Source organism: Sinocyclocheilus anshuiensis, unplaced genomic scaffold, assembly GCF_001515605.1.
Source record: "Sinocyclocheilus anshuiensis isolate Anshui unplaced genomic scaffold, SAMN03320099.WGS_v1.1 scaffold88, whole genome shotgun sequence".
Taxonomy (NCBI): domain Eukaryota; kingdom Metazoa; phylum Chordata; class Actinopteri; order Cypriniformes; family Cyprinidae; genus Sinocyclocheilus; species Sinocyclocheilus anshuiensis.
In genome coordinates this window covers 1,090,103-1,113,374 of record NW_015555728.1, presented here as the reverse complement: position 1 = coordinate 1,113,374, position 23,272 = coordinate 1,090,103, and the positions used below count along the sequence as shown (strand labels likewise).

At 37.6% G+C, this 23,272-nt stretch overlaps 1 protein-coding gene across 1 annotated transcript in view; it reads right to left on the bottom strand.

Annotated features, from left to right (window-relative positions):
- LOC107672707 (ATP-binding cassette sub-family A member 2-like) overlaps positions 1–23,272 on the bottom strand; it is a 69,415-nt gene that overhangs the window by 31,058 nt on the left and 15,085 nt on the right. The window contains exons 2-4 of the mRNA XM_016466009.1: positions 5,621–5,714; positions 4,564–4,566; positions 1,345–1,456 (exon numbers count right to left, since the gene is read on the bottom strand). Of these exons, the coding sequence (XP_016321495.1) occupies positions 1,345–1,456; positions 4,564–4,566; positions 5,621–5,714 (209 nt within the window). The remainder of the gene's footprint in view (positions 1–1,344; positions 1,457–4,563; positions 4,567–5,620; positions 5,715–23,272) is intronic.

Genomic DNA, 23,272 nt, shown 5'->3' with positions numbered 1-23,272 from the left:
ATGGTTTTATGTTTACGCGGCGCGATACGCAACGCAACACGTAAAAAGTCAGTATAAGTCATTATAATCAGTAATTATGTCCCCACTGGATGCAACAAATGCCTCGTTTGTAATGGGTTTTATTGGTTTTGTCTCGTCTAGTGATGTCCGGATCACGAACGAATCGTTCTATTTAACCGGATCTTCTTAGTGAACCGGTCGAACCAGTTCACCAAATCGAACTGAATCGTTTGAAATGGTTCGCGTCTCCAGTACGCACTAATACACAAATTACTTAAGTTATTCGGTTTATAAACGTGCCTGACACTCCCTCTGACGCGAAATAAACCAATATCCCGAGTTATTCAGTTACTCCTAACAGTACATTGACTGAACTGCTAAAAGAGAACCGATGATGGGATGTGCACGAGCAGAGCAGCTGGACTGAGTCTCGTCCAGCTGGGAGACGGCATCACAGTATGGGGCGTAACATTTCTGTCACACGTTTGAGGCATTCGGCCAATCACAACGCACTGGATAGCTGGCCAATCAGAGCACACCTCGCTTTTTTAGAACGATGAGCTTTGTAAAAATCAACGCGTTTCAGAAAGGCGGGGCATAGAGGAGAAACAATAATGTACATTATATGGAAAATAATGTGTTTTTTGAACCTTAAACCACATAAACACATTGCATTACACCAAATACACAACATAATGTTCTTTTTAGCAACGTCATATGACCCCTTTAACAGTTTTTGTTTTAATAACACAAGGTCCTTGGAGAAGCATTAATGCTGATTAGTACTATCACTGTAAAAAAAAACTTTTCCTAAGTTGTGAATAAAAGAAAGAAAATACTATTTCAGTCTTTCTGCTTCAAAATTTCATGTTTAATTCAGTGTGTTACTTGCTGCTTCCTTGTATTTAATTGTGAAATTACTAGAAACCTCTGAGTGAAAGATTGTTTCTACACCATTTTTTCCAGTGTAGTTTTGTGCTGGTGTGGCTGGTGGATGAGAACAGCCATGCTCTTTACCAGCAATATTTGGAAAACATCTGTAGTAAAACTGATCAAGGCTTAAGTCTTGATACTTAAGCTAGCACACTTCAAAACCCAAGAAATGCTGGTGACCAGTCATGCTGAGGTCATAGTTATGTAGTTATATCACTACAATCCATCAAAAGATCAAATCATAAGCACACAGATAAGATCCATTACACAATCTAACAGCTCGTAAGATCACTAATACAGGTGGTGATGGTGACTGCTATTCACACCATATAATGAGAACAGAATCCATTAGAGCCCATCTTAGTCATCGAGAAAGGAAAAAAATCAGAAACCGAGTGTAGGTGGACTCACGTGGAGTTTTTATACTGCAGGAAGCCAAACTCATCCCGCTGACCATCCGGACACAAAGACTGCATGATGGGAATGATGCCCGCCGAGGTGAGAGGGGCCGTGGTGTAGAAGGCTGGACAGAACGGGGGGAAACCAGACCACCAGGGTGGAGGGACGGAGAGGACGGAGGTGACAGAAAATTGAAATCCAGTATTGCAAAGAGGTTTAAATGGGTTTGAACGAAGGTGCAGTTGTGTTCAGATATAGAATTGGAGAGGAACATAAAACAGAGCAGTGTATGGATGGAATGTGAGCGTGTGAATAAATGAGCGGGATCGTAGGATGTGGGATAATAGAACAAACAATGGCAATGATATTTTCCAAGGTCCACGGATCAAAGATTTAGGGAGAGATTAAAAGACAGGGAGAGAAAAAGAAGCAGCCGTCACATATCAGAGAGCAAACACAGGGTCAGAGAGGGTTTCAGATGTCAGATCACTTCGATAAACTCCAAGTGGCCTTCAAATGATTCACTTCATCACACACGCAGAGGTTGACTGGACAAGCTGTCACTGAAGCAGAGGAAAAACCAGCATTGCTGTGCTGCCTGGCTATTCTACACCCACATGCCGCCAGTCACATCGTTTAGAACACAGGAGTGGACAGCAGTGTTTAGATGACTCACTTCCTCACTGCAACCTGCTCCTGTGCACACTTGATATGGAGTCAAATCTCAGGGATGGCTAAATGATCATATTTGTCTCTCAAAGGCCAAAAACACTGTAGGAGTGACAACCGTGGATCAGGACTAGTTCAGAAATAACAATTACGTCATGATGTGAGTGATTCTGGTGAGAATAAAATGCACACTGATAATGTTTTTTTTAACAAAGGGAGATCACCAGATAAAGAGCAAAAGATGCACATTTAGTTATTTTATGTATTCTCATGATTTACTCATGCTGCTCCAGAGAATGATGGGAAGCGTAGTTTGGTAATGCCTAAATAAACAGTATTTTCACTACAGTAGATACACTACTATTCAAAAGTTTGGGGTCTGTTTTTTTTATTTTTATATATATCTCTTAAGCTCACCAAGGCTGGATTTATTTAATCAAAAATACAGTAAAAACAGTAATATTGTGAAATATTTCTACTATTTAAATGAACTGTTTTCTATTTTAATATATTTTAAAATGTAATTTATTCCAGTGATGGCAAAGCTGAATTTTTAACAGCCTTCAGTCTTCAGTGTGACATGATCCTTCAGAAAACATTCTAATTCAATTTGGTGCTCAAGAAACATTTCATATTAGTGTTGGAAACAGTTATGCTGATTTATTGATTGATTTGGAAATTGAGAAACATTTTGAACAGCATTTATTTGAAATAGAAATCTTTTGTAATATTAATAAATGTCTTTACTGTCACTTTTGATCAATTTAACGCATCCCTGCTGAATAAAACTATATATATCCCAACAGTACCAACTTGCTTCCGATATGATTTAATCGACGTTATCAACAGTCAATAGTTTGTCTAATGATCACAAGGGCTGTGATATTTGTTCACTTCACAATTCACACTACTTAAGTGTACTACTACCTAGAAGGTTACTTAATGGTAAGTGCTGAATCTTTTTCCTCCCCTAAGTGTTTTGTCACTGCGGCATGTGGCCTGTGGAGTTGGCATTCTCATCCAACAATGCCGCTCTTAAAAAAAAAAGAAAAAAAAAAGAAAAAAAAAGAGCCCCGCCGCAACATGCCACGTCGCTTCACCCAGAAGCAGCAGCGTTAGCTAAACACCACTCGCCATCGGCACCTGACGACTCTGCAAAAAACATCCCCCGATTGACATTAACACTGAGGCGTGTTATATTTCTGCTGTTCCAGTGACAGGTTGTCTGCTCACAAGAGGTAGCTGTGTTTATGGCCTCGGTTCTCTTATATCTGACATCTGCTCCCGCTCCACAAACACAGCTGAGGATTAAAAGAGCAAAGATCAGTCAGGGGAAATAACCTGATGGCTCAGTAAATGGATGAATTCAGTAATTGTGTGTGTGTGTGTGTGTGTGTGTGTGTGAGAGAGAGAGAGTGTTGGACAATTATTATCACAGCTCATTGGTTGAAGATTACAAATGTGTCGTTGTGTCAAGACGTGGTGTTTGAATAACGTGTCGTCGTAAGAAAGGTCCTTCATTCACAGTGGATTGTGGATTATGTTACTGTTCACAGAGACATGGGGGCCCCAACACCTAAACCTCTTACACCAGGCATGACGCAATAAAATGGCAAGCGATAAAAGCTATGCTAATCCTAGTTTCTGAAATCAGCCATAATAACGACTAGTGCAGCACTGTAACTAATGTTTGAAAACGCTCTAGGTGGAATGGGGTTTTGGACAATATCATGATATTGTGAAACATTATTACAATTTAAAATGTTTTGTTGTTACAATATTTTATATTTTATTCTATTTTAAAATATAATGTACCTGTCATGGCAAAGCTGATTTTTTAGCAGCCATTACTCCAGTCTTCAGTGTCACATGATCCTTCAGAAATATAAATCTTTCGTAACATTATAAATGTCTTTACTGTCAGTCCTGATCAGTTTAATGAGTGCTTGCTGAATAAAAGTATTAATAAAAAGAAGTCTTACTGACTCCAAACTTTTGAACAGAAGTGTAAAAAAATATTAAATAAAAAGGGGCTTGTCTGACTTTGACGTTGTTATTGTATATTGCCATTATTATGGAATACAAAAAAAAAACATTATTACTGGTCTTCAATAATAATAAGTTACTTTAATGCATTTATGCCAAGAAATGGAGGATTTATGCTGATACTATCTAAAACTCCAAAGTAGGGCATTTCCAAACTTTTGGTGGCCATGCTATATTTAAATTCAAACATAGATGAGCCTTCAGTGTGGACGTACAAATTTCATATAGCTGGAATCTTGGAATCTTTAATACATCGTGTGCATGTGTGTATGTATGTTGACATATGGGAAGTCTGCACATACTGCTGGAGTCATTTGCGCCCTTTTACAATTAGATTGATGCATGAGACAGTTGATATGACAAATACACAATAAACACGTTAGAGTCCATGAAAAAACACACACTCACAATTAGAGGACACACAGTGAAATGATCCCACAATTTAAAAGAGTTAAGAATTCAGCCATACACACACACACACACACACACACAAAAAAAAAAAACATTTTGACTTACACACTGGTCCAGCATGCAGTTAACATGCACGGTGAGGGAAAAAAAGAATGAAAGACAGAGGTAGAGAGAGAGAGAGATACAAAAGTATTGAGGACAGATGACAGAAAGAAGCAAAAAATAAAACATGGTGTGATTTCAGCACTGAAAATAACAGACATTGTGATGACATACAAATGAGGGTGTTCTGTGAATAAAAAAAATACTACATGGCTAAAGCTCTGTCTAGCAGCCAAAAAATCTTTGCAATCAATGACAGATTGGCAAAGTTGTATGAACCACATAGAAAAATTATAAACATTATTATATACCACAAACAACACTTAAAAGTATAGTTCACCAAAAAAATGAAAAATCCGTCATCATTTAATCACCTTTGTGTCGTTCCGAACCTGTATGTATTTCTTGCCTTCAGTGGAACACAAAAGGTTATGTTAGGCAGAATGTTCTCCCTTTTCCATACAACGAAAGTTCAACAATCACTGTTGGCAAAACCTGCAATCTGAATGTACATGAATGAGCACAAGATTTAAGAGCTAGAATAAGATTTAAAGACTGTTTCCCACACAGATCTTCAGAATACTTGGAATATAATGCAAAAGTTATTGTGGACTACTTTTATGATGCTTTTTTGGAGCTTGACATCTTCGCATTGTATAGAAAAGTATAGTCAGGACATTCTGCAAAATAATTCCTTTGGTGTTCTGCAGAAGAAAAAAACCCACACAGGTTTAGAACAACATGAGGGTGAGCAAATGATGACAGAATTGTTATTTTTGAGTGAGCTGTCCATTTAATTACTGATAAAGGCTAAAGGACCCAGTCTACTTAATTCAGGCACACAGAAGGCTAAAGGACCCAGTCTAACTAATTCAGGCACACAGAACTTTATTGCAGTGGGTATGTGAACTTCATAAGAACCCCAGGTGACAACTGAAGTATTCTGACCACTGGAGGGTGGGAATGAGCTGGGTTGGGGTAAGAGCCAACTTACTCTTCCTTCCTTCCTTCATGTCCTAGTACTCATATTCTTCTCTCTCTGTGCTGTTATGAAACTTACCTTCTTTCACTGGAATGGCCGGCTTCTTCTGCCGTAAGCCCAGGAGTATGAAGAAGAGCACCAGGGGGATGAATATCTCAAACGCAAGAACCCACTGCAGAGATTAACATACAGAGAAACAGGTTATGAAAGCTACACTAGCCACGGTGGCTGCTGGTGGTTATATTCATACTGCATAGTTAATTCACAGTTGGTCTGAACCTCTTTGATTGAACATCTGAAGTGTCACAGTTCAACTAGGGCTCATCAATAAAGTTAGTTTAAACGTTCTATTATAATATATCTGAAATGTAGAGTGGTTTCCACAAAAACTGTTTTAAAGATTGATAATAATATAAAAAAAATATTTCTTGAGCACCAAATCAGCATATTAGAAAGCTTCATGAAGGATCATGTGACACTGAAGACTGAAGTAATTTTGATCAAACAAATACAGTAGTAAATATAAAAATACATTACATTTTTTTCATAATAAGGTCAGTAAAAATGTTGGCTGGCTCAAGAGGATAAGCAGGAAAAAAAATCTCATGGTTGAGCCCTGCCAACTGATTGAGTCCAGTGTCAGGGATTGATCCAGTAAATACAGACTGGCCAATTGGAGTTTGCTTAACATGCAATATTTGCTAGTGGGTTGGCTAACACACCTGCTAGTGCTTCCAAACAGCCCATTCCAACAATTATAAAAAGAGGTGGAGGAGAAATTAAAGATATCGTATACACACACACTCCACAGCAGGTGGCTGGAAAGAGATGTCAAATGCTTTCAGGCACGTTGTTTAAAGTGTGCAAAGTACAGCAGAAAAGCTGCATCTTCCAACATTTACCCCTGCATTATTTCCACTACTTCCTTATTTGCTTTCTCTCTCTCTCTCTCTCACTCTCTCTCTCTGCAGGAGGCTCGTCTTTGGACAAATCTGAACTGAAGCTACTGAGAAATAAGCTGTTGGTTGAAGTGTAGACTGTGATTAGGAACTCACAGGGTTATAGCCAATGATGTTATTTATAGCTGAACTGAGATCAGCCTCTTATTCTTCCTCCCTATACGAATGCTTGTGGCTGCCATCTGTGCTTGACCGAGAGGGGCTGATCTCAGATCATTATCTAAGGGCATCCTGTCCCGACCACAATGTGTCTTTCACTGCAGCACAGCATCACCACAACAACACTGACCCCACATCCCGTCTCTGTTGACAAGTGACAAGAGAAGGTGCAGAGGTTTTTCTCTTGCTGTTAGACATTCTCCCCATCTCTGCCATTTCTGAAGGTCACAACAAACAAGAAGCTCCTTTTACATGCATCTCTCACAATACACAAAGCCGCATCTGACACAGCACACAAAGCTTCGCTTACGAGACCCTCGGTGCTGAGCACAGGGGATGTAAACACCAGCCAAAGAGTGCTTGTTTCTTTTTAGAAAGTCCAGTGGCTTATTAAAGGGGCAAAGAAACATTGCTTCACTCACAGTCAGTTTTAAACTGTTATTTGTATGTTAGAGGCTGTTCATCTATTATGTATGGAGCTATTGTGTCTGCCTGTGAGCACTGCTCCTATTCTCAAGTGAAGTCAAGTGTATTTGTATAGCGCTTTTCACAATACACATTGTTTCAAAGCAGCTCTACAGATCGAACTACTTTATTGTGATATATATCTTTACCGTGGTACATCTCATGGTACAAGATTTTGGTCATATATCACCCACTGTTCTGCTAGAAAGTTATACATAATTTAAATGTGGAAGACAGAAGGGGCATGCAACGGGCAATCAATCGTTGAGTTATGACAGTATTTTGGCACAGGTTGCTACTGTAGTCGTTGGACAGCATCATATAGTAGGGGGAGTAGAACATCTGGCTGGATCTAGAAGGCCCTGGTACCAAAATTTTGTGACCTTAATGAGAGTGATGGATTATAGCGGTGGAGAAACCTTAAATGTCTTTTGTTTTGGTAATAATCTAATTTGTCTAATGTAAATATGCAACAAGTTACACTACATGACTTTTGCCCAGATTTTTGCACCGATTTACAGTCTGGAGAAGTTAAGACTTAATCGAAAATCGCATAGTGTAAGTGTATGATGATGGTCACAGATTTTTTTAGCTTCAGACTATAACTGCTTTTCCATGGTCGGATCAAACGGTGGAATATCCAACGGTTTGATATCCCACTCAGTCGGAGGATATGAAACATTTTTGATATTTTGAGCCAATTTTAGAACACATACTGTTATAGCAACATGTAGTTTCTACATGAAATAGTGAAATGTTTTGTGCTGTTGGACTGCATTTCAACATCTCCTGGAATGCTGCTCAGCCAATTAAATTTGAGGACTACCTGTTGTATTAAAAAAAATTTGAACTGGTCAAATTGGTCTAACATGTAAATTATGTAGGTAATTTTAACTTACTTATAGAACTACTGTATAAAACCGATATCACCATCACAGGCTGGCAAGATTTTTTTATGTTTTTATTAATGTTCACCAAAGCTGCATTTATTTAATCAAAAATACATTAAGGACAGTATTATTTTGAAAAACAATTACAATTTAAAACAACTTTTTCATTTTCCTTTTAAAAATGTAATTTATTCATGTGATAACAAAGATGAATTCTTCAGTGTCATACTTACGTATATTTATTAACCGTATGTTATTGATTTAATATATCTTACATCGATCCACCTTCCCTTGCATAATTTGTCTATAGCACATCTGTACATACGATATACTGTTTACAGTCTCTTTGTCTATTGTGTATTGTATTTTACTTATTTATTTTTACTCACTTCTTTTTATTTTGTTATCTGTATCTTGTCACTTGTCAACCTGTCTGTGTACTGGAAGCTTCTGTCACCAAGACAAACTCCATGTGTGTGTAAGCAGTGGCACACCTGGCAATAAAGCTCTTTCTGATTCTGATTCATATGATCAATGTTGAAAACAGCCGTGCTACTTAATATTTTTTGTAAACATTTTTTTCATGATTCTTTGATAAATAGAAAATTCAAATGAACAGCATTTATTTTATCTTATACTGTCATTTTAATGAATTGTAATGCACCATTATGCACTAGAACAGTCTAGTCAGTGTCTTTCAGCTGTCCTCTCTTTATACTTTATCTGCTAAAACACAATTTCCATTCACCAAATGACTGAATTACATCTTTGTGCCACTGTCCACCAAGCACAGCATCCATCACCAACCAACAGGCAAATAATGCAAGCTAAAACACTTATCCTCCAATAACAATGCATGCTTAGAGATATGAGGTTTTCTGTCAAGTAAATTTGAGATAATGGAATTGCTTTTTCTGTGCGAGAACTGGAGTACGGCTCATATAAACCTCCATATACACCTCTTTTCTCAGCCAGTCTCTCCCCAGACAGCTCATATGAACGGAGCCTGCATAATCAGATAAAACTCACATGCACAAAACATCATTTAGCATTCATAATTACATTCTACTAACCAGTGCATGCAAACAGGCCCCACAGTCACCCGAGATCGAGACAAAGAGCGCTATTTGTGTTTGTGTGAGCTGTGTTTTTGAAATGGGTATGTTTTGTAATTATTATGTTGTGCGTGATCAGAAAGTCTGTGTGCTTCAGTGAGAGTGTATTTATTGCTTAAAATGGCAGCAATAGCACCATTGTCCAAGAAAATGAAGTTACATTTATTATTAATAATTATTGGAATAATTATTGATGCAGTACGTAAAGTAGTAGTCAATCACTTTAGCAACACTTTTAGCCATTTTATGGCCCATCCAAACAGAATTTAGATTCCATCCCTGTTTTTATATTTGTATCTGCTTCTAAGTGCAAGACCTGGACGTTAGGCCACAAACTATGTAAAGCTGCTCGAGACAAATGCGACTGTTAAAAGCTCAATACAAATAAATCTAAACTGAACTAAAATGAGTAAGGTGTATTAATGGCAAGTGTGTTGAATGTGCTTCATCCAAAAGGTGTAATGCAGTTTCTCGTTCCTCGACTCTAGCCTCGCAGTCCAGGCAGCCAGGGCTTGAAGAATGGATTTGTGGTCATTCACACTGGATTGATTACCCATCTTCCCCTCTGTTAATACCCAACAGCTCCAGGCTAAAGACATATTTCTCTTGAGACTCACTGGGACATTGCTGCATTTCCATCCCGAGCAGGTTATACAGAAACAATTCCACCCAGACAACAACAGAGGACAAGGGACCTCAATACAACATGCAATGCTTTGTTTTTCATATGAATAACTCGACTAGATGATACACGGATATAATATTTCAGGCGCTGAGTGAAGATCATTAAAGTTTATCTGAAAATGAAACCCATTTCAGTCAGTCACCGACAAAGAAAGCTGAATAAATATTTGTGGATTTGTTCAAATCTCAATCAATACAACAGCACATTCAAAAGTGATTAATAAGTGCATTAAGAGCTGAAAGCTTTAAAGTTGAAATGGTTCTAACTTCTTGCTAATGTAACTTGATTAGATGTTATCACCCTACCTAGCGCTAATCAATTAGTCAATGACATATTTTAGACCAGACCATAACTAAAAAAAAATAAATAAATAAAGTAAAATAAAACAATATTCACTATGTATGACATATCTGTACCATATCAGTTATTGGCTGATATTAGAGATTTTTTTTATTTTGATATTGAATGCATACAGATATTGGATATTAATTGTGCATGCTAATTTCCACAATTTTTACATTCAGATTACCTTCATATATCATTTGCTTGATCTAAAAAAACAATAATTTAATAACACTGTAACGTTTAATCATTACCAAATCCATTTTTCATACTGTACATTACAATGTTGTGATGCCCATTTTCCGTTGTAGCATTTAAAATGACTGGTTTTAGTTTTTAGTGATTTATTTTTAATTTGTCAAAAAAAGTAAACTATATTATTGCCCAGCGATATATTAAAAGTTGGATATATAGCCTAGTACATCCTACTTTACCTGCATACAGTACATACACATGTAAAGCAATATATATACTAATTAGCAAATCTCAGCTGTCTGATTTTTTATTTCATTGCAAAATGTAACTATATATCACCCAGCTCTATATAAAGCTGGATACATAAGTATGTCTAAATTTATCCTCATATATTCAGTATACTTGCATTGGGCTGCTCTGAAACAATGGGTATGTGAAAAAGCACATTGGACGTGAATTGAATTGACATGACTTTATTTAGACAAAAATCGCCATTTATTGGTAGGGCCCAGAACTGTAATAATGGGCTATCCCTAATATTAAAGGTGACATATTATGCCCCTTTTTACAATATGTAATACAAGTCTCTGGTGTCCCCAGAATATGTCTGTGAAGTTTCAGCTCAAAATACTCCACAGATCATTTATTATATCATTAAAACATCTGTTTTGGTTCTGATTATCATGTTTATCGCACTGAAATCATGCGTTTTAAAGCCATATTAGTTTAAACTTCTGATATACGGTTTTCTGAAAGCACACATCTGAAGCACACGGACAGAAAGCGGCTGTCACAGCATGAGTACTAAACTAATGTTCTCATTCACACACAAGTTTACGTTAAAATCACACGAGTTACAAAAACAGTTGGTTATGTCTGTGAAGGTAAACAGCTGGGAAATAAATTGCATGTTTATTTTAGATCTGTGTGGCAGCAGCAATATACAGTAAATAAATCAATAAATCCACTGCTCTCTTGTCTCCTCTGAGGCTGGGACTCTAAATTTGCATTCCCTGCTTGTCAGTGCAGCCAAAGGCAGAACAGTTAGCATGTTTTGCTCAAACTTTCACCATGGCATTAGAACTGGCACACCGTTGTCGCTTGCGAAATCAAAATGACGGCGCTGTGGATGGAAACTTACAGATGAAGGGGCGGTAATATTATAATGAGATCCCTTTGCCACGTCACCAAGGGAGAGAAATCAGACGCGCTCGTTTTCTCAGACACGTGCAGAAAAAGGCTTACCAAAACAAAGTTACTAGGTTAATCTTTTTCACGTTTCCTTGGTTGGTAGATGCAGGTTGTAGATCCTAGGACCTGATTATAGCACTTAAAACCTGGAAAAGTCAAATTTTCATGATATGTCACCTTTAATGTTACCCATTATTGTGGGAACTCAGATAGACACTGGAAAAAAGGGAGTGATGAACGGAGTTGTTTTTCTCAAGGTCGATCCTCTTGACCCTGGGATCCTGCTCACCTCTCACACTGTTCTTCATCTACTATGACGTTAGGCTCTATTCAGAGATCCTGTTTCTTTTACTCATAAAGGCAGGACTGTGCTTCACCTTATTGAGTATGAAGAGTGTCTGCTTTGCTTACGAATTTGTGACAGCTAATTTTGACAGACCCACTTAGAATTGATTAACAAAGCTATAAATTCTACAGATATATTTGCTCAGAAAAGTGGAAATAAAATGTAAAAATGACACATAAAATATATACAGATGTAAATGCTCAGAAAAGTGGAAATGTACAAATAAAACATACATTATACAGTATGTTAGATTCACACACTGTATATGTTAAAATGCACTGGGCCTGTGTCTGGAGGCCAGTTACGCAGATGGCAGCATTACAGAAAATGGCTCACCTAATTTAAAGGTTAATTAACCTCTGTGTTCTTTCAGCTGCTAATTCATCTCAGTGTAATGACTGAGCAGTGAGTCATTACAGATGAACCCATTAGCTATAAAAAAGCTTCTGAAAACAGGAGTCAGAAAAGAGGTGGAATGAGACAAGACATTTACATGCATTTGTTTAAAATTGTATGTAGTCTTCCCTCTCTGTGGGATCAGTGTGCATGTGAAATAAACAGAGAGGGAGAGGGAGAGAGAGAGAGATACAGAGAAAGAAAGACAGACAGACAGACAGAGAGAGCGAGGAGGAAGGGTTAAGTACAGGTCATTGGTGGGTGGTGTCTTTTATATTTGTTAACTAGCTTTACAACAGCTTCCCGTCTCTCACCACGGCCATAAAACAAGATAATACACATAATGCAAATAACTGTTTAATGAACATTGAAGACGTACAATATAGAATGTAAAGAAATATTTCTAAAAAATGCCATTTTTATTGCATAAGTGACAGCACTGAACACTGAACTAAACAGGGATTAATAACGACACTAATGTCTTTTTAAAGTTACTTTACCTCTGAAATTTGTTTCATAATTGAAGAAATTTCAACATTAATACCATTATTTTCTTTCTTTTATTACTGTGAAGCTGCTTTGAAACCATATGCATTGTATAATGTGCTACATAAATTTAACTTGACTTGACTTTAAGTCACATATTTTTACACAGTGTGAGGGAAAATGGACACAGACAGCATGAACCAGTGAAAAAGAGAATATAAAATGAGGCAGCCATTCATGAAATTCCAGTGGGCATTCAGTCTTTTGTACCAAGACAGGTGTAAGGTTGAGAAAGGGCATATTTTCTAGAAAGGGGAAAACGGAACCCAACTGTGCCACTTCCTTTAAGGGAGAGAACGATAAGGGGTGAAGGACAGCATGTCAATCCCATCATGAATTATGCACAGCCGAGAGAAGATGAATAGATATGTAACGCTTACCAGAGCTCAAGTCCCGGGGCCCGTGGATGACACAGCAGCTGTAATCTACTGCAGACCTGACTGAGAATCAACCTCCTAACCTAAATACACTCACCTACTGGAACAACTCCACACTTTCTCGGCTTCCTTTGTTTATAGCATTTAAGTCAAATTTAACTATGAAAAAGAATGGGAGAGAAAGCAAACAAAATGGAAAAAAACTAAAACAAATAAAGGACAGTGATGTAAAAGAGGAAAGAGCATTTAAATAAGAGAGGACAGAAAAACGTAAGAGTCAATTAAGTATTCAAGTTTAACTCAAATACACCTCTTGATGATGATGTTATTATGTTATTATTTGTGGGCCTTATAGTCAAAAATGTTTAAGTGGTGTGAATGTCCAGAGACTGTAAATTAGAAATAGGCTGAAATTAATGAGAAAAAAAGAGAAAAGTTCCTCGTTAGTCCTAATCTTTGATTATTATTTTATGAGAAGTTTAAACTTATACCAGCATATCAAAGTGTGCCATCTACAAAATGCATGACATGCATGATTTCAATATGCAAAATGCATGTAACAAAACCATAAAACAGGAAATCTGATCACAAATAACATGACTTTCATAATTCAAATATTCATGGAAATATGTGTGAAACAGGCATGACTGTGCTGGCACACATACTCCGTCTGCAGTGCGTATGCATTGCGTTTTTTTTCAGCACCCATGTTAACGGATTAGAGCGTTCATACTGCACACGGTTGCGGTCCGGCAGTGCATTCCAGGAGCGGCGCGTCTGCAGCAGTGCAGAGATCGTTTACACACCGAGTCTATTTTTGCTGTGCTGCACATGCTGAATTAAAGTGACAGCGCATTGTTCGCGGTAAAAAATTAACATGGATTGACACGGAAATGTAGTAATTTCACAATAAATTGATATAATTAAAGTCTACGGTGTTTCACAGTCAACACGTTGCTTTTTGGCTAGGTTTAAAACAAGGAAAAGTGCACTTTTAGATAAACAAGGCAACACAATAGATGCACTTGTGGTGGTAGAAAAACAAAGTTCTTTAAGACCCGTGGGATTGCTTGTAATAAAGATTTAAATGCAAAAGAAAAGGCACTAGGAGTCGACTGTTTCTGTCTGGTGAGTTTTAATTTAAAATGTTTGTGATGGCCTACTTTTAACGTAAGAAAAGTAGGCTATATGCTGCTGTTTAAATGTGTTGCCACGTGCTTGAGCAACCTGATATACAAACCTAGAAGTCAAATGCATGAATAATACGTTGTTTATATTTATTGAGTTTAAACTAATGTCTATGAAAGATTGTTACTGTACTGTGATAAAAGAGGATCACAATGCTGAAAAGGCTTTTTCAGTAACAACGTTTGGATTTGAAATCAAAATAATAGATAAATGTTGTGTTTGTGGCCTAAACAGCCGCGGATCAGTAGCGGACTGCAAACTCGTCCTGTGTGAAAGCACAATGAGTCCGTGCTGCTTCTGCACCGCATACGTAACGCACATGGACCGCATACGCACTGCAGACGTGGGTATGTGTGACGCCTGTGTCATATTAACTATATCAGATGATATAAATATAAAAGGCATATAAAAGTCATAGGGGAGGGGGGCATTTTGACCCATTATCTTGACTTTTGGGGGAATTATAAATGTATTTTAATGAACAGGCAATTGTCGCGGTAAAAAATTAACATGGATTGACACGGAAATGTAGTAATTTCACAATAAATTGATATAATTAAAGTCTACGGTGTTTCACAGTCAACACGTTGCTTTTTGGCTAGGTTTAAAACAAGGAAAAGTGCACTTTTAGATAAACAAGGCAACACAATAGATGCACTTGTGGTGGTAGAAAAACAAAGTTCTTTAAGACCCGTGGGATTGCTTGTAATAAAGATTTAAATGCAAAAGAAAAGGCACTAGGAGTCGACTGTTTCTGTCTGGTGAGTTTTAATTTAAAATGTTTGTGATGGCCTACTTTTAACGTAAGAAAAGTAGGCTATATGCTGCTGTTTAAATGTGTTGCCACGTGCTTGAGCAACCTGATATACAAACCTAGAAGTCAAATGCATGAATAATACGTTGTTTATATTTATTGAGTTTAAACTAATGTCTATGAAAGATTGTTACTGTACTGTGATAAAAGAGGATCACAATGCTGAAAAGGCTTTTTCAGTAACAACGTTTGGATTTGAAATCAAAATAATAGATAAATGTTGTGTTTGTGGCCTAAACAGCCGCGGATCAGTAGCGGACTGCAAACTCGTCCTGTGTGAAAGCACAATGAGTCCGTGCTGCTTCTGCACCGCATACGTAACGCACATGGACCGCATACGCACTGCAGACGTGGGTATGTGTGACGCCTGTGTCATATTAACTATATCAGATGATATAAATATAAAAGGCATATAAAAGTCATAGGGGAGGGGGGCATTTTGACCCATTATCTTGACTTTTGGGGGAATTATAAATGTATTTTAATGGACTAAATCACGCAGAAGTCTGACCTACATCTCACAGTATATGCGTGCACTCTCTGGGAGTGTTTGGTTTTTGCGATATTTGATAATGTCAAATCGCATTCGTTTAAACAACAATTACAATATTATCGTAGACGATATATATCGCACACCCCTAGACAGGATTTTCATTTTTGGGGGACTTATCCCTTTAAATATCTTTAATGTAGTTCACTACTTTTAGAGGAACGTGTTGTGATACTAAACTATGTTTTAGTAGTCACTTTACATCAGTACTTTGAATAATAAGTAGTTTAGTAGTTTAGCAAGCTACAGTTTCAACATAGCTTCCCCAACACTGGTAAGCACTGTCCACAAAGACATAGTAAGAAGGGGGAATCTCAGTGGAATCTCTGCCCATCTCTCTGCCACAGATCTCTTTCGTTTTCTCATCCTTATTCTGTCACAATTTTTCTATACAAGCAACTCTCAGTCCTTTTCTTTCTCTTTCTCCAATTCAAGGCCTCATTTCTGTGTAAAACAAAAGTCTGTCCTAGTCTCTCCCACACGGCATTCTTGAGATTGCAGAATGTTTTGGTCTCTCGTTGTCCCTAATCACATTCCTTCCCTTTCTCATCCTTCAATGCCACCGAGGGAGATAATCCCTCTATCAGGCAGAACTTAAGATCGTCTCGTGTAGAATAGGAGTCTCTTGGAGGACGGAAGAGTTTCAAAAACTCCTTTCCCTTTAGTTAGTAGTTTGTATTCTAACGGCTCTACGGCCCACAGAGCGTAGGCTGCACTGTAATAATGAGTGCAATCTACAATCTGTCCTCGCAGGATTCAATCACAATGAGAACAGGATTTTGGACGTGAGAGCAATTCAACAAATCTTATTTCCATTTTGAAACAAATAAAGGTGAAAGGCAAACTAAAACATCTGTTTTGGTTCTGATTATCATGTTTATCGCACTGAAATCATGCGTTTTAAAGCCATATTAGTTTAAACTTCTGATATACGGTTTTCTGAAAGCACACATCTGAAGCACACGGACAGAAAGCGGCTGTCACAGCATGAGTACTAAACTAATGTTCTCATTCACACACAAGTTTACGTTAAAATCACACGAGTTACAAAAACAGTTGGTTATGTCTGTGAAGGTAAACAGCTGGGAAATAAATTGCATGTTTATTTTAGATCTGTGTGGCAGCAGCAATATACAGTAAATAAATCAATAAATCCACTGCTCTCTTGTCTCCTCTGAGGCTGGGACTCTAAATTTGCATTCCCTGCTTGTCAGTGCAGCCAAAGGCAGAACAGTTAGCATGTTTTGCTCAAACTTTCACCATGGCATTAGAACTGGCACACCGTTGTCGCTTGCGAAATCAAAATGACGGCGCTGTGGATGGAAACTTACAGATGAAGGGGCGGTAATATTATAATGAGATCCCTTTGCCACGTCACCAAGGGAGAGAAATCAGACGCGCTCGTTTTCTCAGACACGTGCAGAAAAAGGCTTACCAAAACAAAGTTACTAGGTTAATCTTTTTCACGTTTCCTTGGTTGGTAGATGCAGGTTGTAGATCCTAGGACCTGATTATAGCACTTAAAACCTGGAAAAGTCAAATTTTCATGATATGTCACCTTTAATGTTACCCATTATTGTGGGAACTCAGATAGACACTGGAAAAAAGGGAGTGATGAACGGAGTTGTTTTTCTCAAGGTCGATCCTCTTGACCCTGGGATCCTGCTCACCTCTCACACTGTTCTTCATCTACTATGACGTTAGGCTCTATTCAGAGATCCTGTTTCTTTTACTCATAAAGGCAGGACTGTGCTTCACCTTATTGAGTATGAAGAGTGTCTGCTTTGCTTACGAATTTGTGACAGCTAATTTTGACAGACCCACTTAGAATTGATTAACAAAGCTATAAATTCTACAGATATATTTGCTCAGAAAAGTGGAAATAAAATGTAAAAATGACACATAAAATATATACAGATGTAAATGCTCAGAAAAGTGGAAATGTACAAATAAAACATACATTATACAGTATGTTAGATTCACACACTGTATATGTTAAAATGCACTGGGCCTGTGTCTGGAGGCCAGTTACGCAGATGGCAGCATTACAGAAAATGGCTCACCTAATTTAAAGGTTAATTAACCTCTGTGTTCTTTCAGCTGCTAATTCATCTCAGTGTAATGACTGAGCAGTGAGTCATTACAGATGAACCCATTAGCTATAAAAAAGCTTCTGAAAACAGGAGTCAGAAAAGAGGTGGAATGAGACAAGACATTTACATGCATTTGTTTAAAATTGTATGTAGTCTTCCCTCTCTGTGGGATCAGTGTGCATGTGAAATAAACAGAGAGGGAGAGGGAGAGAGAGAGAGATACAGAGAAAGAAAGACAGACAGACAGACAGAGAGAGCGAGGAGGAAGGGTTAAGTACAGGTCATTGGTGGGTGGTGTCTTTTATATTTGTTAACTAGCTTTACAACAGCTTCCCGTCTCTCACCACGGCCATAAAACAAGATAATACACATAATGCAAATAACTGTTTAATGAACATTGAAGACGTACAATATAGAATGTAAAGAAATATTTCTAAAAAATGCCATTTTTATTGCATAAGTGACAGCACTGAACACTGAACTAAACAGGGATTAATAACGACACTAATGTCTTTTTAAAGTTACTTTACCTCTGAAATTTGTTTCATAATTGAAGAAATTTCAACATTAATACCATTATTTTCTTTCTTTTATTACTGTGAAGCTGCTTTGAAACCATATGCATTGTATAATGTGCTACATAAATTTAACTTGACTTGACTTTAAGTCACATATTTTTACACAGTGTGAGGGAAAATGGACACAGACAGCATGAACCAGTGAAAAAGAGAATATAAAATGAGGCAGCCATTCATGAAATTCCAGTGGGCATTCAGTCTTTTGTACCAAGACAGGTGTAAGGTTGAGAAAGGGCATATTTTCTAGAAAGGGGAAAACGGAACCCAACTGTGCCACTTCCTTTAAGGGAGAGAACGATAAGGGGTGAAGGACAGCATGTCAATCCCATCATGAATTATGCACAGCCGAGAGAAGATGAATAGATATGTAACGCTTACCAGAGCTCAAGTCCCGGGGCCCGTGGATGACACAGCAGCTGTAATCTACTGCAGACCTGACTGAGAATCAACCTCCTAACCTAAATACACTCACCTACTGGAACAACTCCACACTTTCTCGGCTTCCTTTGTTTATAGCATTTAAGTCAAATTTAACTATGAAAAAGAATGGGAGAGAAAGCAAACAAAATGGAAAAAAACTAAAACAAATAAAGGACAGTGATGTAAAAGAGGAAAGAGCATTTAAATAAGAGAGGACAGAAAAACGTAAGAGTCAATTAAGTATTCAAGTTTAACTCAAATACACCTCTTGATGATGATGTTATTATGTTATTATTTGTGGGCCTTATAGTCAAAAATGTTTAAGTGGTGTGAATGTCCAGAGACTGTAAATTAGAAATAGGCTGAAATTAATGAGAAAAAAAGAGAAAAGTTCCTCGTTAGTCCTAATCTTTGATTATTATTTTATGAGATTATACCAGCTATACCAGCATATCAAAGTGTGCCATCTACAAAATGCATGACATGCATGATTTCAATATGTGTAACAAAAGTAACAAAACCATAAAACAGGAAATCTGATCACAAATAACATGACTTTCATAATTCAAATATTCATGGAAATATGTGTGAAACAGGCATGACTGTGCTGGCACACATACTCCGTCTGCAGTGCGTATGCATTGCGTTTTTTTTCAGCACCCATGTTAACGGATTAGAGCGTTCATACTGCACACGGTTGCGGTCCGGCAGTGCATTCCAGGAGCGGCGCGTCTGCAGCAGTGCAGAGATCGTTTACACACCGAGTCTATTTTTGCTGTGCTGCACATGCTGAATTAAAGTGACAGCGCATTGTTCGCGGTAAAAAATTAACATGGATTGACACGGAAATGTAGTAATTTCACAATAAATTGATATAATTAAAGTCTACGGTGTTTCACAGTCAACACGTTGCTTTTTGGCTAGGTTTAAAACAAGGAAAAGTGCACTTTTAGATAAACAAGGCAACACAATAGATGCACTTGTGGTGGTAGAAAAACAAAGTTCTTTAAGACCCGTGGGATTGCTTGTAATAAAGATTTAAATGCAAAAGAAAAGGCACTAGGAGTCGACTGTTTCTGTCTGGTGAGTTTTAATTTAAAATGTTTGTGATGGCCTACTTTTAACGTAAGAAAAGTAGGCTATATGCTGCTGTTTAAATGTGTTGCCACGTGCTTGAGCAACCTGATATACAAACCTAGAAGTCAAATGCATGAATAATACGTTGTTTATATTTATTGAGTTTAAACTAATGTCTATGAAAGATTGTTACTGTACTGTGATAAAAGAGGATCACAATGCTGAAAAGGCTTTTTCAGTAACAACGTTTGGATTTGAAATCAAAATAATAGATAAATGTTGTGTTTGTGGCCTAAACAGCCGCGGATCAGTAGCGGACTGCAAACTCGTCCTGTGTGAAAGCACAATGAGTCCGTGCTGCTTCTGCACCGCATACGTAACGCACATGGACCGCATACGCACTGCAGACGTGGGTATGTGTGACGCCTGTGTCATATTAACTATATCAGATGATATAAATATAAAAGGCATATAAAAGTCATAGGGGAGGGGGGCATTTTGACCCATTATCTTGACTTTTGGGGGAATTATAAATGTATTTTAATGGACTAAATCACGCAGAAGTCTGACCTACATCTCACAGTATATGCGTGCACTCTCTGGGAGTGTTTGGTTTTTGCGATATTTGATAATGTCAAATCGCATTCGTTTAAACAACAATTACAATATTATCGTAGACGATATATATCGCACACCCCTAGACAGGATTTTCATTTTTGGGGGACTTATCCCTTTAAATATCTTTAATGTAGTTCACTACTTTTAGAGGAACGTGTTGTGATACTAAACTATGTTTTAGTAGTCACTTTACATCAGTACTTTGAATAATAAGTAGTTTAGTAGTTTAGCAAGCTACAGTTTCAACATAGCTTCCCCAACACTGGTAAGCACTGTCCACAAAGACATAGTAAGAAGGGGGAATCTCAGTGGAATCTCTGCCCATCTCTCTGCCACAGATCTCTTTCGTTTTCTCATCCTTATTCTGTCACAATTTTTCTATACAAGCAACTCTCAGTCCTTTTCTTTCTCTTTCTCCAATTCAAGGCCTCATTTCTGTGTAAAACAAAAGTCTGTCCTAGTCTCTCCCACACGGCATTCTTGAGATTGCAGAATGTTTTGGTCTCTCGTTGTCCCTAATCACATTCCTTCCCTTTCTCATCCTTCAATGCCACCGAGGGAGATAATCCCTCTATCAGGCAGAACTTAAGATCGTCTCGTGTAGAATAGGAGTCTCTTGGAGGACGGAAGAGTTTCAAAAACTCCTTTCCCTTTAGTTAGTAGTTTGTATTCTAACGGCTCTACGGCCCACAGAGCGTAGGCTGCACTGTAATAATGAGTGCAATCTACAATCTGTCCTCGCAGGATTCAATCACAATGAGAACAGGATTTTGGACGTGAGAGCAATTCAACAAATCTTATTTCCATTTTGAAACAAATAAAGGTGAAAGGCAAAAGTAAAGAAAGATTCTTAACAATACTTCGTTGAAACTCAGTTTTAACCTATTTAGTTTCTGTATTGATCATGTAGGATACATTTCGTACATACTAAACCCTCGATAAAATGACCTAGTATTTACTCACAAAAATTAACAATGTCCAGGGTATCTCTGTAAGTTGTCGACAGCCGAAGACTCTGATCTAAATATCATTCTTTGCCCATGGGAAGTCAACTGCCTTGTTCCGGTTTGTGTCTATAACCTCTGTGCTGTTGACACATTAGTCCCTCAAGGCTGTTTCCCACTCTGTAAGTGCATGAAGGAGACAGCAGTGAAGACAGCAGCTGTCATAGGCACAAATTAAACCTCATGCCACAGAAAGGTAAGCCTAATTAGAGGAGTAGCATCATTTATTTGAATGGTGGCATATGAGATCCAGAATAGAACACAACAGTCAGGTCATTAGAGAAATTGTTAGTTTTTTATTATGAATATGTTAGCCTTAGGGTTATCTATAAGCTAGTGTGCTCCAAAACAATGCCAAAATTCGCATTTAGAAGATATAAGCATTCAAAATTTAAGGTGCGTCCCAAATCGCGTACTTCTGCACTATTCTTTGATGTTTTTAGTATAAATAGCGCGAGTAGTGTGTTCACTCTGAAAATTCCAAAAAGAAAAAGTGCACTTTAAATACCTGGATGATGCACTTAAATGTTAAATGTAGAATGTTGGACACTTCATGCACTCAAGTGTCGCCGTTTTAATTACGTAGTGAAGAGGGAGGGGCTATCAGACTCAGATTATGAATGACAAAATAACCTTTAATTCATAAAATAAACCTATAATTCATATACTACATGGTTGAGTACATAGTGCATAAGTACATAATGTATGAGTGCATAGTATAGTGTGTCATTTGGGACGCAGCTTTACAGTCTCACTTCCGCCAATATGGATCAGTGATTTTGATGACTCCACCTTGCACTTCAGCTTCTAGTCAAACATTCTGCCCAATCAAATGCTCTCTAGATTCTGTAGTGTCCCGCCCCCTACACTATAAATAGATTCTGAAGCTGCAGTTGAAATGGATCATGACACTGAAGACTAGAGTAATGACTGAAAATTCAGTTTTGCCATCACATTACATTTTTAAATATATTAAAATAGAAAAGTGTTATTTTAAATTTTAATAATATTTCACAATAGTACTATTTTTACTATATTGTTGATGAAATAATTGCAGCCTGTGTGTTCTTGTGCAGTTACCATTGTGCTCCCATTACACCTGCACCAACATGACTCTCCTGAGAAAATGTATCATCTTACAACCAGGATACTGAATGTGAATCGAAGATGACAGGATCAGTTACAAACTCTTGAAAGCAGACTGTCCTCCATATAACATTTCTCTCTTTTCTGACTCGGTAATCTCCCTCCTTCAGCTTTTCTCTTCTCCATTAATTCCATTCAGCGTGCTCACTTTGTATCTGGCTTGATTAAAGGGAAACTGCAGTCTTCTTTTCCTCTGTTCTCTCTATTTCTAAGTGCTAGGCTGTGAAAGGAGAACATCTTGGCACATAAACATGCTCTGCAGAGAAAAGCACAGAAAAAAATGGATACTTAAGTAGCCAGATGAGTGTGAATGAGCCAGGAATATCATGATTCATTAGCTCATTTTTGATGTGTGATGGCTGGGAAGAATAATACTAGCCAACCAATGACAGAGGCCTTCTGGGAAGACCTTAACACTTTCAATCCTACAAGATCTGCTAAGGTTTGGATAAGACTGTAGTACTCTATGTTTTATCACAGTTACTATTAAATACACAATAAATGAAAATGAAAATACAATTAATAGAAGTATATCTAAATTCAAAATCACTAAAAAAAAAAAACTTTTTTGGGGGG